This window comes from Struthio camelus, chromosome 1, assembly GCF_040807025.1.
Source record: "Struthio camelus isolate bStrCam1 chromosome 1, bStrCam1.hap1, whole genome shotgun sequence".
Taxonomy (NCBI): domain Eukaryota; kingdom Metazoa; phylum Chordata; class Aves; order Struthioniformes; family Struthionidae; genus Struthio; species Struthio camelus.
This window is the reverse complement of record NC_090942.1, coordinates 130942296-130960998: the sequence shown is the minus strand read 5'-3', so window position 1 is coordinate 130960998 and position 18703 is coordinate 130942296. Positions and strand designations below refer to the sequence as shown.

General features: G+C 35.1%; 1 protein-coding gene across 10 annotated transcripts in view; it reads right to left on the bottom strand.

Annotated features, from left to right (window-relative positions):
- Positions 1 to 18703, bottom strand: part of DMD (dystrophin) — a 1217172-nt gene that overhangs the window by 784007 nt on the left and 414462 nt on the right. For all 10 annotated transcript variants that reach the window (XM_068917030.1, XM_068917051.1, XM_068917057.1 and 7 more), the window contains exons 17-18: positions 8050 to 8173; positions 529 to 616 (exon numbers count right to left, since the gene is read on the bottom strand). In XM_068917030.1, coding sequence (XP_068773131.1) covers positions 529 to 616; positions 8050 to 8173 — 212 coding nt within the window. The remainder of the gene's footprint in view (positions 1 to 528; positions 617 to 8049; positions 8174 to 18703) is intronic.

The window sequence follows — 18703 nt, the reverse complement described above, 5'->3', positions numbered from 1 at the left end:
ATTTGACATTTATTATCTTTGAAAAGCCAAATTCCAAAAATCTCTTCCAGAATCCAGTAAAATTTTATCATTTCTATAATACAAAACATTACAGCAATATGTATATTACAAAATACACATTGTATATTATAATAAAGGTCAGAAAACACTTTTTAAATACTGTTCAGAGTGAAGCTTTCAAAGCATTCTCTGAAATAACCCAGATGAGCTAATGTACCTTCAAAAGCTTGGCACAGTAAGAAAATAAGATTATAACTTAAGTCTCTATGCAGAACAGATTGCTAATATACAGTTCATTACTGTGAGCACGTTTTACACACTTTTCTTTTCCTGGTACTAAAGTTGTAAGATTTTTTCTCTTTTTTAATTAACAGCTTTAACATTCAGAAATAATAAAGAATATAAGGTAATGTTACCTTACTGTTCCAATTAGACAGTATTTGCTAATATAATTCTTGTGATAAATATGAACCTATGTGTTTATAAAATCCCTAAGAAGATTATCTAAATCAACTCCCATGTAATTACCATTCACCATCTGTTCCACCAGGGCCTCAGCTGATCTGCTGGCATCTTGCAGTTTCCTGTACTTCTCAGGCTTTTCTCGCTGGATGGCCTGCAGCATGACAGGAAAGGTGAGTATTTATCAATAGAGTGATTTTGAAGAAGAAAGTAATTAATCTCAGGGATGTCTTCAGATTTCTTGAGATCATTTAACCTGTCACTTTGCCCTGCTAGCCTCCTGATTTGACAATGAGAGCACCAAGTATCACACAACATTGGACACAACATTAGGAAAGAAGTCAGTCATAAAAGTCAAATACATAAATCGAAAATAAGAATACAATAGATGTGACAAATAATACACGTAGGTATTTTACAAACAAATAAAGCATACAGATTAAGAGCTATTCAAAGCCCAATAATTTCAAAATACATATATATGTTCAATAGAAGTTCGTTGTGGAGGAATAGATTTGCTCATTTCTTATGCAGTGCACCCTCTATTCCTATTGATATCAGTAAGTCTTGAGCATGCTAAGCAAATCACAGGGTTTCATGGTACACTGTAGTATTGAGCCCATATACCATTGGACTGGTTATTTTACTCTTTTTTGGCAAAAAAAACTGTAAAACATATATTAAAGTATAAAATATCTAACATATGTATTAACATATAAAGTAGACACCCATATATAAGGCAACAAATAAGGGTGAAAGCTCCAGAATTAACCCAGGCTTCCAGTTACGCCTTGAACCTAATGCTCTCATTTACCTTTCCATAATGAAAATCTCCCACCTGCATTCAGGCATGCTGTCAACCCAGGCTAGCTGGTAAAGAAAGCTACAGGACATGGTAGGAGTTTAAGTTTCTAATTTATTTTGTGTTAGTAACAACACAGATGGAAAGAAAAACCATTTTAGACCTAACAGCCCTTTTATGTTGTCTTGTAATTCACACTCTCAAGTCACACCACTGATTTTAGCCTAATTTAGTTGTTTAATTTGGGTGTAGTTTAGAAGCTCTACAATTCCTTGTTCAGTTCAGGAGAAGTAGCATAGGGCCATACCCAATTTGATACCAAAAATAAAACAGACTATATCCCTCCCAGAGATCCTGACCAACAGGTACTCCCACAACTCAGAGTACCTCAGTTTATCGCAGCACTTACACACGTGCAAAAAGATACGCCACCACAAACCCTACATAACATGTATGGGAGGATAACGCACATCCTGGCTAGGGCTTCTTAGTCTGGCTGACCAGCCCAGGCTTGCTGATTGCCTTATTTATTTCCATAGCAAAGGCATACTCTGTGTGACCTGAGTCTTAAGGTGAAAAGGTTCCTTTTAACTGGAAAAGAAGCCAAACAATAGATAAACTCAAGCAGGTGTCTAAGAATGCATTTAGTAGAACAATCTTATACACTAAAATTTGAAAATGTTACTTTTTAGATAGATTGGTGTACTTGGGAGGAAGAAAATATAAACACCTATAAAAATTCACTTAAATTAACATTTTAAAGTGCAATGCTTAAAATGTCTTCAGTGTAATAAATTTCTATACTTTGCATTTAGGATGATATATCATTTATACAATAAAAAAGTTTGTGAAATATCAGTAATGCCAAAATGTTTGAAACTGTAAACCTTTACTTATTCTAAATTGGACTCATTTCTGTTCAGTGAACAGGCAAAATTATAATCTCCAATGGAAATAATTCCAGTGTTTTAATAGGGGAAAAAAATGGAGAACTTTCCTTACTTTGCCTAAGAATGAAAATTTTGAAACATCCATAGGACAATAAAACTGGGGAAGAAGAAAGAAATTTGTTCAAAAAGCTCACGTGAAATAAAAATATGACCGATGCTCCTAGTTTTCACGGGTGGCAAGGAGAAGCCTGCAAGTTTAAAGAGGCATTTCCAGTTAACTTTGCACATGTCCACAGCCTACTTATAGCTGCCGTCCTTTTGTGCACATACAAAAAGGGGTTAAATGCCAGTCCTTCTAACAATAAGTCAAAGGTTCCCCAAACACGTGATGATATAAATTTGAATAAATAACACACACCAATAAAGGGTATATAGAGAAGAATTAAGGATTGGATATTTTGCATTTTATAAGCATATAATTTATTATATTCTGAAATTCTCATGGAAACTTTGGAAAGTTTAATCCTAATAAGTTAAAGATGACTGCATTATTCATCTGCAGCTGTCGTAGGTCAAAATCTTCCAACATTCCACTGCACAATTAAAGTTTTTCCAAATTCCAAAAAAAATCTCTTCTATTGGTTCTCTGTAGAGTTTCAAAATTAGTTATGGAATCTTAATTAATCCTGCTCTGTCTATACTGCCAGGTGTAATTAGTATGAATCTAACTATAGAAAACTCAAAGGAATCATAAAAATACTAAAATATACTGAAAATAATCTTACACCGTCTGTAACACCAGATGTGTAATTATCATGAGTGTGACAGTAGTGAACACAAAGGAATCATAAAAAACCCTGAAATATACAAAAATAAGTTTTTGAAATAAAAAAATCATATGACCCCTGTGGCAGTGAAGCCTTCCATGTCCAGTAATATACCATGCCTCCACAAAAAAGTGGAGAAATTTCTGTACCTTTGGTAAAAGTTTAATATTTCTAAGTCCTGATGGAAGTAAGAGCACTATATGTGAAGCACTTAAATATAAAAACTTTGGCACATCTAGGAAATATACCAAGCTTTCTGTCCATTATTTTTCTCAATTCATTTTTGTGCAATTAGAATATATTGTAAAAATGAAGGATTAATATTCAGGCAATGACTACAGAAAGACATACGATTACATATACAAAACATACTGCTAGCCAAAGGAGAGAAGACTGTCCTCTTGGTCCTCATACAGAGAGAAATTTGGGAACAAATTGCCTGATTTGAGGAGAAAGGAGAAAATTCACCCCGCTTACTTCCATTTTTTCACTGCACTCACTTCAATTGCTTCCTGAACCCCCAAATTTTATCTTAGATTTCTAAGCTCCTCAGAGCAAGGACTTCCATAAGCAAATGTAAAGTGCCTAGAAATGAATGGCGTACAAGTCCTGTAAGCACCTCGCATTTATCTCCTCGGCTCTGCTTCGTTCACTTCCTTTACTGAAAGGGATAATACTCTAGATTCAAGTTCATTCATGATACGAACAGGCTGGGATAAGTTTGAAGAGGAGGTCTGTGACATCTGGAAACTTTTAGATTATGTACATTGCAATCACAACACTTTTTCTGATGAAAAGTTGTTGAAACTGCAAAATATTTTCAAAACCATAATTTTCCTCTTTTATACTTCTTTTTGGTAAAAGATTTTTTTAAAGAAAAAATACAACAAAATAAGAAAAAAGTTATATTTACAGAGTTTCTTTCAATTGGGGATTACTTCTCTTTGAGGACTATTTTGTAACTAGCAATATAAATATATAATGACCTAGTTTTAACTGTATAATATCATATTTAATTCAATGATACTAAAAATTATTCTCTTGCCAAATGTCAACTGAACATTAAGGGGCTAATTTCACCACATTCTGAGAGTTTTATTTGACCCTCAGATTTTATTTGGCATTAAATGACTTAATGACTTAGACACACTGATGTTCCAAGGCATTCGGCTACTATTCATATTAAATCAAAATCTTACTTTGTGAGCTCTGTGAAATGATGTAGAGCAGCAGTATTCCCTAATCTCTTGCGAGTCTGATCAATTAGCCCTGTGGGCAGGAGGTGGCAACATTATTATCACTGGCTCTACCAGTGATTTAGCTTTCAAATATTCTGGCCCAACAAAGCATGTCTGGAAAAGGTCACTAAAAGAAAATGAACAAATGAGAACTGGACATTTGAGAATGCCAAGAGAACACATTGAATTGTCTAGGATATTTAACATTTTTCCTTACATCAGGTTCTTATATGTTTCCCTTTGATTTTGAATTTCCAGATGCTTCTTGGCTTCCCATAACTCCTTTAAAGGTGTTTTAGTTTACCAATGTGTAGTCCCAAGTCTGACTTCTTATTAAACAGGGTTTTCTGCCTAGTCAGTTGTAATTTTCTCCATCTGAGCCTTCATATATTTGGACTTGCAATAACGAAGGCCCCTGACATTACCACTTAAAGGAAACAAAAACAGCCCAAGTCATTGGTGGGCCTGTTTTAAGTAAAATATACATACAAAGAGAAAAAGGTTAACAGTGTAATGCAGTGTAAAGATGTTTACGGCATTATTGTTTGGATGCCTTCATTATTTAGGAGTAATACAGTGGTCCCACAACGGAACTTCTATACCTACGGTGTCCAATCTCTCTGGCCAGGCAAGATCTTCCTCTTCTGGCTGGGGAGGGCTATAAATATGGTTGCCTCTCCCCAGACAAAGAAATGGATTTTTCTGTGCATGTCCAGTATATCCAATCTGTACAGTGTATTTGCCAAAAGCTATTTCCCTGCCAGTATCTGAAGAGCAGCTGGTTTAGCAGACACAGTCAGTGCATACAGCCTGCTCTTGGCTCTATCTATCTCCCCCAGGCCTCCTCTGAGCTGGGATGGGAGCAGGCTTTTGAACTTGATGAATCATCAATGATGGCAAAAGAGCTTTCTTTGCGGCTGCCTTTTTGGAAGTCTCTGTCCCCCCATCATGTAAGAGATATATTTCCATCACATCATATGGAAGTGATCCTCACTCAAGAAAAATGATGAGAAGGAACAAGCTGCCACTAGAGGAAACATTCATCCGGCTAGTAACTCCTCCTCAAAAAAATGGCAGAAAAGTAAGTAATTAGGAACAGGGTATGGGACTGAGCAACCATCCTAGCGGGCAACAAATGGTAGGTCTGACATCAGTCAAGCACAGGTGTTCTGTGCTACTCTAATATGTTTAGTGCTTTAGGAAGAAAACTAAATGATAGCCAATAACTACAAGTTAGGGATTACTAACAACTTCTGTGTGCCTGATCTTATGCATGTGTGGATACAATGCAGAACATGATTACATATGTCAGTATAATACAATCTTTTTTAATGATCATTGACATGTTTTCTTTTTTGACATGTTGATGTTGTTCTTTCTACGTTTTCTACAGCTTTACTAGCGATCATAGCCTAAAAAGCCCCCACTATCCTATTTTTCATTGATTTGCATCTCATTTTGAGGGAAATAGAAAGGAAAAGAGATAACTAGCAATGATGAAACTGTTCAAATCAATGAACTATTTGAATCAATGAACAGAACAGTATTTCCTGCTTTGGCTACTAGTTTTAGTGGGAAAGAGAGATCACATAAGGAAAAAATCAAGTCAAGACAAGTTTTAAAATCTGGCTTTTTTAAAACTTGCTTTTTACATTTTTTAAAGTATGTGGAAAGACTTCCATTAACTGAGAACTATTCAACACAGACTCTATATATTACTTGTCAAGTATAATCTTTCAGAGTTCTCTCTATATCGAATTAATATATGTCATCAGAACATTTTATCCCTTAAAAGATCTAAAACTTCTAGATGTAACTGGATCTTTTCAATTAGATGTACATTTTAAAAGTAGGGATCGCTACAAAATCAAAATCAGTTTTGGTCTTTAAAACATTTTCAGTGTTAATGAAGGATGTAAGTTTCTTTCTCCTATTTCTATTTACAGTCATTGATTTGTCTCAGACTCTTTCTAATGACCCCTCTTAACATAAAAGCAGATTCTTTTTCTGCGCTACTTTTCAGTAAGAAATTGAAAATTGGTTTCTATGCGCAATTTCTAAGGAGGTCAAAGGAATATCTAAAATATCTCCTGCTACCTCCAGTTTCCTGAATTCGAACTTCCAGTTTCCATGCAGAGATCAAATCCAGCGCCATTTCTCCTTTCCTCCTCTGCCAATATTATGTATGTTTTCAGCAACATAAATAAGATCCGAACAAATGTGGTAGCTAGTAGCCCCCCATCCTCAATGTTTTGCCTCAGCATCAACACAGGCAAGATAAGAGTTGTAGGGAACTCCAGTTGGGACAAGAAGAGCTCTGTGGTTCACCTACCTCCATCCCTCACTTGCAGGGACACACATCACCACCTCCTTGGCAGCAAAGAAAGGGAAGAAGGGGGCAGGTGAACCATGGCTCCTGAGTCCTTTAATGGTTTTAAAGAGTCTTACAAACTGACGATATGAGGCAGAGGTTAAGGATAACTTAACTTAACTTACTGGTTAAGGATATCTGACAGTGCAGATACCTTGCACTTAGGTCAAGGCAGGAGCTGATTTGCCATCCTTGAAATTGGTATGTTACTCAAAATGGAAATATATGAGAGGGAGATAAGAGTAATTTTTTTTTTTTAATTTTACCTACCATGAAGAGTGAAGTACTCAGAAAACTAACCATATCTAGGTATGAAATGATTCCCATTACCCTAGTATGTAAACATTTGAACCCACCAAATCTTCTCTGTATATATGATCAGTTTTGCATATATACATATATTTCACATAACATGAAATGTCATGAGCTATATTCAGTATATCACTCTAATAGACAGATACTGTAAGCAATGTTATGACATTATTAACAATTAAAACTATTGCAAGACAACTATAATTTAACAAGAAATTTTAAAATACTTATTTACTGTAATGAAATTCAGCATTCCTCAGTCTTATTACTGATTGTGATGAACAAGGAGCGAGTGAGAAAAAAAAGGCAAAGCTAACTTCCCTAAATTAACTTTTTTCCATCTGTTTGTGTTCTAGGAGCAAGTATCACCTCACTTTTTAGTGAAACATCTTCAATTCCCATGACATACTAAAAGTATAATAGCTAGCTATACAAAGAACTCCTGCTTCTCTTACTCAGAAAAGGTAAGCATTTTGCGACTATCTACAAAAATTAAATATAGAATAAAATTTGTAATATTAAATATAGAATAAAATTTGTAATAGTCTGGTTTTAAAGTCTAAATTCAGAGTGTGTGAAACATATACATAAACACACTGAGCTACTTCTTTTACAGTGCAGAATCACTTATTTCACAAAATGTGGAAAGAACCATTTTTGGCCCGGGCATTGTATAACAGCAATGTTTTAAAAAAAATGATGTGGAGACTGGGGATTTTCAGATATGTTTTACAGCACTGTAAAAAGAATTTACACAGATTTTCTTTAACTCTAAAAGATGACACTTTTCACATCCTTCTATTTATGCAAACATATTGTCAAATTAAGCCATTAGGATAGAAGTGTGGTGCATATATGAGAAGTAATTTATAGAATTTGATTCAGCTTTACCAACCATTTTCATGAATCTAGAATACCTTAGCTAAATGTACGTATGAATAAATATGATATCTATATTCAGACACAATATGAAGAAAGTGTGGCATTAAAATCTGACACAAAAATAGTAAACACTCATAAATTTCTCTTGTATATGGTCAATCAATGCTTGTCAGTCTACATTTGAACTCTTCTAAACTTGGACTTTGAAAGCACTTTGACAAGCTAAAACAAACTGACAAACATATATATGAGTACATTTTCCTACATTGACTCTTTCTCTGAGATCTGAGAGATTGCCTTCTTTTCGATATATTGCAAACTCAGGACTCTGAAGTACAGCTTCTGAGCGGGTCATCCAGCTATGGAGCTCTGTTGTATCCGAGTCAAACCTAAGATATAGAGAAGTGCAGTAAGTTATTTCATTTCCACAAAGCATTTCTTAAAGTAACATTGACCGTACGAATATTGAACCAGTTGTTTAAATGAGTGCATAAGCAGCACTTTCTCTCAAAAAAAGATTTTAAATGCCCCATCTTTCATTAGATACCACATGAAACTATTCACTGTAAAATCTGAGAACCCATAAATATTTTTTCATTTTTGAGACACTGATTGACAGCTGAACAGATACAGCAATTTTCACAATCACAACTCTACTTTTAAAAGTTGATGTTTTTGGAAGACATACAAGTGGCTCTTACAGCTAAAGAAAGTGTAACACAAGTCCCGCTGGTTCAGCTGAGGATATCAGGCCTATCTGGCTCGCTAAATTCAGCCTTCCTACCTGTAAGGTTTCTGTGCTAGCTTCTAGTGAGGATATCACGAAGGATATTCACATAGGAAATTTGCCCATGAAACAAGAGTCTTTTCCATTGACTCCAATTTGCTGTAATTAATTAATAATGAAAAGTAGATTATATTTTTATTACAGCTAAAAGTTTAGAAATTGTAAATTTAGATCTTCAATTATGTGCATACACATTTTAATCAGCTTTCAATATACAGTCATTTTTAATACAGCCTGGATTTTCCAATCAACTCCCTTAAAATTGATCTCAATTTGCGATTCCATTTAACAACAAAGTGTGAAAGACTGAGTAGTAAATAACGGAAGCAGAAGAAAGAACAATCACGTATCTTAGCCCTTAATCTCAGCCCGATAGCCTACATTTAAATCATAAGCTCTTAGGAGCAATGTGAATAAAAACAACCCTAATAACACTATCAGCTTATTTATTAGAGGAGGAAAAGGATATGATTAAGATGGAATAGAAGGTGCATAAATCTTGATTTTATAAAGAACGATGAATTCAGAGGTAGAAAATGAAACAAAAAGGAAATTTTCACACTGCTCAGAGAATCTCTGTCCTGGTATCAGATGCTAATCCAGCAAACTGAACTGCCCTGCCGGTCAAGAGTTTCCTATCTGAGCATTACCTCTTGACCTACATGACATTCCATCAATTGTTATTCTTGAAACAGAATTTTATCATTTGTTCAGCATATAATAGTTGAATATTTAATAAATGCTCTCATGAAATTTTAAGACTAGAAGACAGCAAAACTATGAAAGCCAGTATTCCCACATAAAACTGGAATACTGTTTGTTCAACAAATTGGCAAGCACTCTCTGCATATCTAATCCCACCAATTTCAGCAGGGGAAATGATGAAAGCATGTTTTTGCAACTATGACTCAGGACTGTTCAACATAGCTTAAAATGGGAAACACTCAATTTTAAAACTAATGGACTAGTTTACATCACAAAAGCTAACAATTTCACAGTTCTTCCTAACATGTATCTGTATATAAATTCCCTGCGTTCAATATCTACTGCCAACAGTAGATGCCAACATCTCTGCCTAATGTATGAAAGATCAGCGATGTGCAGTTTCACAGAAGTAGTATGTAAGACAGAGCAGATTTCCCGAAGTCCAGAGTTAGGAATATATTAGATCAGTTAAGTTAGAGCAACTACCTAAAGGCTGTTATGTAACTTGAGGACTGCTGAGATACAAGGAAGCCCCAAACATCCAGTGTACAATTTTTGCAAAAAAACAGTAGTAGTAATGCCCTGTCTTCTGTTTTACTCAAGTATCTGGTTCAAGGCTTGTCAACAACACAGGCAAAATGAACAACAGTAGAACCTGTTTTAAGGGCCAAGACAGAATTTGATCTGGGGTCTCCAGGCATTCAACTAGATGGGACTGCCACCCTATCATGGCTTTTTCAAACTCAGTCAGCAGTGTACAAACCAGTCCCCCAAAATTAGCAGCCCAGATTAAGGAAAATGTTGTCACTCCCTATCACCAGTATGCTCTCCTTTCCTTGCTTTCCCCATGGTCAGCAACTGGATAGGTAAAGTATGCAAGCAATGTACAAAGCAATGGTCACTTCTTTCACCTTACCTATAGTTAAAGTTGAGTCTATAGCCACTGCCAGCTACTGTGGCAAAAAGGCTGCCTTATACCACTGGTACGAAGCAGCTGTGAGCTGGAGAACCCAGAACATCAGATATATGGTGACAATAAACAAAAGTTTACCAGTCCTTCAGTACTAAACTCTCTTGTCTGCAGGTAAAATTTTATTACTTCTGTTATTTGCCACATTCTATAGTTGTAGTTAATTAGGGCCAGTAAGACAAGCTTTCTAAATAACAGCCTTTCATTAGCCTGCTATAGTACAGAAAATGGCAGAGCAAAGTGTTTACCAGTGATTATTTCTCAAACAAAAGGGCTCTGTTCAAAGCCATTTACTTCTGCAGCCTCCTCCCCTGAAAGTGTTATCTAGAGGAGGAATAGGGGAATTTAGGAGAGTTTTGATAGCACACAAAATGATCAATAACACATCACATAGCCCAGAGGTTCATCAGGTGGAGGTAAGTATTAGCCACAGTAGACAGGGTCTTGACAGAGCTGGTCACACATAACGGATTGCTCTGCCAGTTGCAGTTTCTTCTGGAGATAAATATAACACCACAAACAAAGCCTCCTGCCCCAAGAAGGTTTATAAAGGGTGGAGGGGCGAAAGGGTTCAGAGAGTTGAGGATTAATTCAGGGTAGCTTTTTGCAATGCATAGGTATCTTTAACATAGTCAAAAGACATAGAGCATTTTTCTATTGCTTTGGAAAAAAATGATTTATATCTCGTAAATTTACCTTGTATAAAAACAGGAAATGATTATTAGACATTTGACTTCTGAGCACAGTTTCAGTTACAAAATATGTTAACTCTAGATTGATAGCAAAGGATCAATACAATCTTTAAATCTTGTAAGCACAACAATACTTTTGACATAAAAAAGTAATGAAATATTACCTTCTGGCCCAATAAAGTTCAGCGCGTGTAGAATTTGTTAAAATAAATCCATGGAAGACACTAAAACCAAATCACTTGAGGCAATCTCTCTAAGTAATCACCTCACTTTAAAATGCACGTAGCTTGCTGTCTACCTAAAAATTCAATCTGCAGCAGAGAATTTACTGCCTCTAAAATTCTTTATGTGGCACGCATGGTTTAGTTTTCAAATTAGCCTTTCTTTTGGCTATTCTCCTACAATGGAAATACTAGTTTTTACCGCTCTCACTGTCCTCTCTGTATAGGCCAACACATTTCAGCTAAATTCAAAAAGGTCGCTTTTTAATCCACAGCATATTTGAAAAAATATCTTCACATTTTTAAACCACACCACTGAAATCTGCATGTAGACTCTTACAAGTTGATCGCAGCACCTCTTTTCATTCATTATACTAAGCCAAAGGCCCGCTATAGACCTGCTCAATACTCTCTTGCTGAGATCGTCAAATGTACAAAAGTCTTGTTTAAAAATGTCTCCTTGCTCTAGCTTTCCATTCCTCTTCTTAATTAAACGTAGGATAAATCTCACCTTTAGGGCACTTCATAACTTCATTATGTCTCATTTTCCTGTTTCGGTGCACAGAACTCCTGGCCCAAACATCTGGAAGAAGCTGATATTCAAGTCTTACTACAAGTCCCTGTCTAATTCAATGTCTTTTGGAAACTACTAAATAATAGCAATCACTACTTTACTTATATTTCAAAACAAAAACAAACATAATTTTTATAGTAATAAAAAGAATGATTGACTCTAAACCTTCAATCCATGCAACCTATCTTATAAAGCTTTATGGTGATTCTTACAGCCAGCATCATCTAGCAGAGGACAACGGTAAATTTAAACTCATTGGTGTTATCTAAGCTTTACACGTACTAGTGAAAAGATGATGACTCTGTGAAGTCATCTGTATGCATTAATCTCTCACACAGTTATACATATAACGTAACTTGAATGTTGTGCAAGTTCACATGAGAAGACAAGTCGTGAGGTACCCTGCTGTCATGTGACCATCAAGGTTAATCTTTCCTCTAAATTGATCAAACTTCATCTTAAAATTGCTACTATCTTACTGCTACTAGAAAGTGGTTTCAGAACTACATTTCTTCAATGGATAGAACCTGCCTATCCATTTTCTTTACACTTTTTTTTTTTCCTATTTCACCCAGAACAAAATCACAAGGGATGTGTCAATACTTTGTACCTCGGGCAGACATAAGATCATTTGCCTATGTACTGAGCTGGCAGGAACGGTACAACTCTGATCGAAGAACGACATTACTGAATTCCTGCATCCTCATGGCTGGACTGCAACACCCAGTTGATCAGCAGTGCTCTTTAGCTCACAGCTCTAGTTTGACTAGAAACATGCCTAAGAACAACTTTACAATATACCCATTGGCAGGAGTATTCTGCGATGGATTAATGTTTCTCTTCCTCTATTGTATTTGCAGCTGATTATCTTTAGCTGATAAATACTCTTGTTCTTATCTCCTAATATAATAGCTTATTTGTCCTAATATTTTTCTCTTCCTTGTTCCTAGTGAATGATAGTCTGGACCTCCTCTACACTCATGATGCGATTCAATTTAGCCTCCTCAACAATATTATTAGTTAGTATATTTCTGTAACACATACTAAGGCATTAAAGAAAATATTAGATCGGTCCCAAAAGTAAATCTTGAGAAATATCTTTCTAGCCTCATAGTTCTTCCTTTGGTACAACCTGCTGCCTTCTTTAGCCAATTATCCATCTTGCCATTCTTGCAGTAAGCCATACCTTCCACAGCTTAACCAATAATTCCTAGACAGAAACACAGAATGCTTTGCAGAAATTCACATAGCTCAGGTTCATTGCATTTCTCATATCTCAGAAAATCACTTATGGCTGAGGCAAATGAAAATCTGGAAGTTGTTGTAGAATAAATTTATTAACACTACTTCCCTTCAGCCAATGCCCAGTGGCTAGAGATGCAGAGCAGTTTAATTCCAGCCATCTTGCCTTGCAGTGAGCGCCAACTTGTATTGCCCCTATAATATAGTAGATAAGTTCAAACACTAAATGGGATGAAAAATATACATTCTCAGTGTATTTGTCAATACAACATTTCCTCTCTCACAAACAGGAAGAAGGGTTTAAAAAAAATAGGCACAAAAAAGTTATTAAGTGCCATGTTTACAGAACTCGATACTATATAGGTACCTACTCTTACACTGTAGATGAAAGCATTTATAAATTATTCCTCTTGTAAATAACATAAAATTATCTTATTATGTGCTCAGTTACCTTTTCCTTTTCTCTGGTGCTAGATACACAGAAACTACTTTGAAACCAAGGATTACTAGGAAAATTAGAAACATGACGCTCTTCATTTTAGATTTGCTAAGTACTGTTACATAACAAGAAAAGAGCAAAAGCTACATTTCAACAAAAGTGTAAAGGTCAAACAAGCCACAGAGTTGCTGTTAAAGTGCTTAACAATCAGCACTTAGTTCTGACTAATACAATTCATTGTACAGCAACCTACTTGAAACAGCAGCTATTAAAAAAACCTTTGAATAATTCATTATGTTTCCTTTAATATATTTTTAAACAAAAAAATTCCAGACTTTTTTAAGTAATGAAGCATCAGAATCCCAAATGTAATAACTTAAAATGAAATGAAAGCTACTTTTTTTAAAAAAACTTTGTAGACACGTTAACACTTACTAAATGCAAAACACTAGATGGAGCAACTATCCTGTTTTAACATGCCCTTCTCTTCAAAGGGGAAAGTCTATTTCAGATCTGAAATTAAACATTATAGCTATAACAACATTATGACAAATAAAATTTTCTTGGAAAAACACATTTTTCCTTAGGAAAGATTTTCCTTCGGAACTGTGTATAAAGGTATTTACTAATTGGCACAGAAAAGCATCTTTGCACATTATTCCTGAACATTCCTATACAAATATGTATAAATTAGATGTTAAACAGCTCCAACCTGTTTGCTATTTGAAGACCTTCTGGGAATAGAAAAAATTTCAGATTTTTCTGTGCTAAACACCTGACCTATGTTTTTTTTCCAGAATACATAAATGGCATAGAAATGAAAATGATGTCTTACCACCCATTCTCCCATTTATATTATTTTTTCTTCTAAAATTTCATTTATGTTACTTTTATATCAACTCCTAATGCTTAGTATATACTTTTATGACTTTTGTTATACAGCTCCAACAATTTTTCCCTTGCAGTTGTAAATGAATTTCTTTCGGAAAATGTGCTTACTTTCCCATGATCAATAACAAACTTAACACATCCCTGAATCACTCTGAAGTTTTAAAGCATTAAGTTTGAAGGATTTTTGGGGAAGGAAAAAAAAAAGTCATCTGCTTCTTATCTCTGCTGTCCACCACTTACGGTAGCAAACAGTTTTAGGGGGTGATAAAAAACAACAGCTTGTTGCCCATGCACTTATGCCATTGTACAGAGGGTTAGGAACTGGAACAATGGAAAAGTGAATTCATTTCCTCTGTCTACTGGCGTACTGGATCAAATTGCTTCTCCTCAATTTCATCAGTATAAATGAGATTCATATAGTTCTAATCCTTCCCAAAGCCCTGAAAACATAAAAATAGAAAGCATCAAAGAAAGCTTGATGAGAAATATATCCTAGTCATCCATTGTCTCTCAGCTACGCACCAGGAGAACACAGTGTTATACAGTCCACTAACAGAATATTCACGGAGCAGCCAAAGTACTCTTTCTTTCTCCTTGAGACTGCGGACCCAGCAATTCACACTGAAGGTGCAGTGCATTTTTAATACACCCTCTGCTCTTTCTAAAACATTCAGAACACAGGAGAGCAAATCTGAAGTATAAAACTTTCCAAACATGTGGCAGTTGAGGATGGTACATTTATTTTAGGCATGCTCTTTTACAGTAACAACGTTAACTAAAACCTGAGACGAACAGATGAAAGAAGCTGAGAAAACTTGGAAGCATTATCCCCATACTCACCTGCAAAAAAGCCACAAACTCCAAGCCACCTCCCCTCTACCCGCCTCCAAAAACCTCCACACATGCAGTGTATCGTACTGCAACTGCAAAACTTGGCCCACACAACATGGTTATACTTCTTCAGAAACTTCAGGCAAGCATTTGATGCTTGGTGCATTCTTGAATCAAACAAAAACTAAGCATTATAGAATCATCAATTCGTCATCAATAAGTGTTTAGGGAAAATGTTGAACACGAACATATACACAGTAAGGAACAATACAGGCAGAGGTAGATCAGAAACATCCACTCTCTGCTTCAGTTCAAAAACAAAAAAGCTGTGCAATACTGTGGTTTTACTTCTCCTTTGGGTCTAGGACCAACTAAATGTATATAAAAAAAGAAAGATCTTGCAGCCAACAACAGGCCCAGAAAATAACTGACTGACTATATGGGAATACAGCCATGAGGTCCTCCTCACAAAAAAATCATTGATGAAAAATTGTCTAGTTACCTACGCATGCAGATATTTTAGCTAGGCACTCAAACTTTAAGGTTAGTTTTCTTCTCTCATCATTGTGCTTACGTTCAGTTTAAATTCATTATGCTGGATAAAGACAACAGCATAAGGTCAAATGCATTAGTTTTTAAGGCTGCATTTTTTTTATTAAAATCAGGCATAACAATTGTTATTATTGCAAGCTGAAACTCATTGCCTGAAGTTGTTTCACCAAGTGTTCATCTGAAGCTATTTATTGATTGGTCCTCCAACTCCAGAACACCCTCTGGGATTTTATAAAGAGGAAGGAAATATAGTCTCTTTTCGGCTGCTCATCTAGAAATGCCAAAAAAAATTATCTAAATGGAAATGCCTTGTTGACAATACAACCATCATTCATCCTGCTGCACAGCTGTGGACACTTCTAACGGCATTTGCTTTGCAACAGATCCTTACCACATTGTAGGTCCACTCAGGTATTCAGTGAATAGCCATACTGAAGGAACACTCATATGATGGGATCTTTCTTTGTACTATGCAGAGATTCCATTGCTAAGACAAATCTAGTAACTCTAGCATACAGAACAATATTCCAGCTAGTTAGAGAATATATTAAATAAGGAATTCCTTTCCCTATGCCAGAATTCAGCTTCCTGTCTTACCAGCTCAAATGAAAAATCCAACCTGTGTGGCAATGAAAAGGAGTCTGATTTTGAGTATGCATGAGAAACCACAGTTTATTCAATTACCTGAAGTTCTAGACAAAGACTAAGAACTATAGATTGCTCCAAGGTTTATATTTTGACTATTATCCAAAAGTTAAGGACTTATATGGTAAAAGAATATCTTTTAGATAGCAGAAAACATAAATTAAAACAAAAAAACCCTCAAAATTTATTGTGCATTGTCCAAAAACATTAACACTCTATACATTTGGTAGCAGAACTGGTAATATAGCTGTAAGTCTGCAACTTGATAATATATCCTATTTTCTGTAGAAGGTTCTATTAACTTAATATCTATCTTTATTAGTTTCAATGCTTTAGACAGACAATAGCTGAAAGAATTGATAATTCGCAGTTTCTGTAATATGAGCTATTTCTGAATATAACAATTGCTATGATCCTGTAAATTCCTGCCCTCGGGCAGTTTCCCTAAACAATAACTTAGGAGTACGTATTCACCTGTCCCCTGCCAATTTAACTTTCAGAATTAAGGAAAATCAAAAGAATACTAACAAGAAGAGAACACAGACTAATACTAAATATGCATTATATTTGAAGTTTGGTCCTCAAATTTGTTATAATGTATAGCAAAAAACAACTTTCTTGAAGAATCACAAAATGGAGGATTAGAAAATCATCTTACTCCATTTAATTTTAACTAAGACAACGCTTTCCTTTATAACAATAGATTTCTGTATTTCATCTTGTTAAGTTTCAGTGTCAAGAAAGATAATTCCTAAAATTTCAATTTTAAAAAAAGATTTTGTGAAAACTTTTTAAATGCCAACTATTAAAAAACTTTAACATTTCAAGGGAATTTTCAGCCATGTCTTCATGTAGGTTTTACAGGGCCTTTATCCTGTTTGAGGCCTTTACTGAAACATTAACAAAAGCAGTAATGCTTGTAATAACTGTTACCACAAAATAATGCCTTCTAACAATTCATTGAACAGATTCAAGAGTTTGAGACTGGTGCTTTTCATCACTGTGCATTATTCTTGAGCTCTTGGGAATATATTAGCAAAATATATTTCTCATTGTATTATTATTTAACGGTAACTTATGATGTGTGTCTGACATTACCTTTAAAAACAATTAGATGAAAAACAATCATATTCCAAATATTTTCTAATCAGGACTTTGGAGTTTAGATTCAATTAATCCAAATTTAGCCATTGAAAAGTTAGCTATTTAGTCTAGGCACATTCTCTAGGCAATGAAGGCATAGAAAACTCACAAAAAGGGTAGACATCCAATCTCACACGAAAGGGGATGAATCATTCTATTTACACCATGTATACAATATTCCCCAAAAATGAGACTGAACTAGAAATTTAACATTTAGAATGGTCAAAGTTGGGTAATATGAATCCCATTTTGGATGCCTATGTATAAATAAAACTGCCCCTAACTAGCTACTTTTTCAATGGCATACCTACTCAATTAAAAGAAACCCCAGATTTTTCCTACTTTTGGTAAATCTCATTCTTCTTAATAACACAGCTAGTTGTACATTGTATGTAGTTAAAAGAAAAAATAAGTTATTTTACAAGAAAATAACTTACTGTTATCATTGAAAACACACTGAACTAACAAACTGACACAAACATGTTTTCTGTAGAAATGAGACACTGAACGCCGTTTCTTATTCCTCTCAGTCCTTGAATCTGGTGCCTCAGAACTCAGAATTTCATATGTTTATCTGAGTATCAAAATTTCTAAAACAAATATTACACTAAGGGCTTTAAATTCAATTTCTTAGCACCATATTCATAAATTAATTTAGCTCTTCAGCCAGTTCTACCTAAAATGATTAAAAGTCTTTCTTCTGACTCTAATGAGTGCTCTTTCTTGCTCTTGCAATCCATTTTATCTTGTGCTTGAGTTACACACGGAAAACCTCTGAAAATAATGTTACCATACGTTTGACTGAATAGTAACTCTGCCTCTGCAGAACTGTTATTCCTACTGCTGACCCACAAGCCAGAAAGAACACAACCTGAATTTTAGAAACCAGGGAAAATCTGCACCACTAGCATTCTCATCATTATAAAACTCTTTTTCAAGCTGAGAACTGATGGAATACTTGTTGTCCTTCAAGTTTAAAGACTACAGTCAAGTGGGGCCCCACACTGCCATATCTAAGGACTTTGAACAAAATAGGAGCACAATGTTATTGATGTAATGCTTAACATTCTGTAATGCAAAATAGTTATTTGCTGGGCCAGAAGCACAAAAAACTCCTTAATTCCTCCTGAGAAAAGAAAGGCAATAATCAATTAGTATCTTAACAGAGTATAGAAATATAATTTTAATCTCAAAAAAGAATACAGTAAACTATCGCAGTCAAATGAT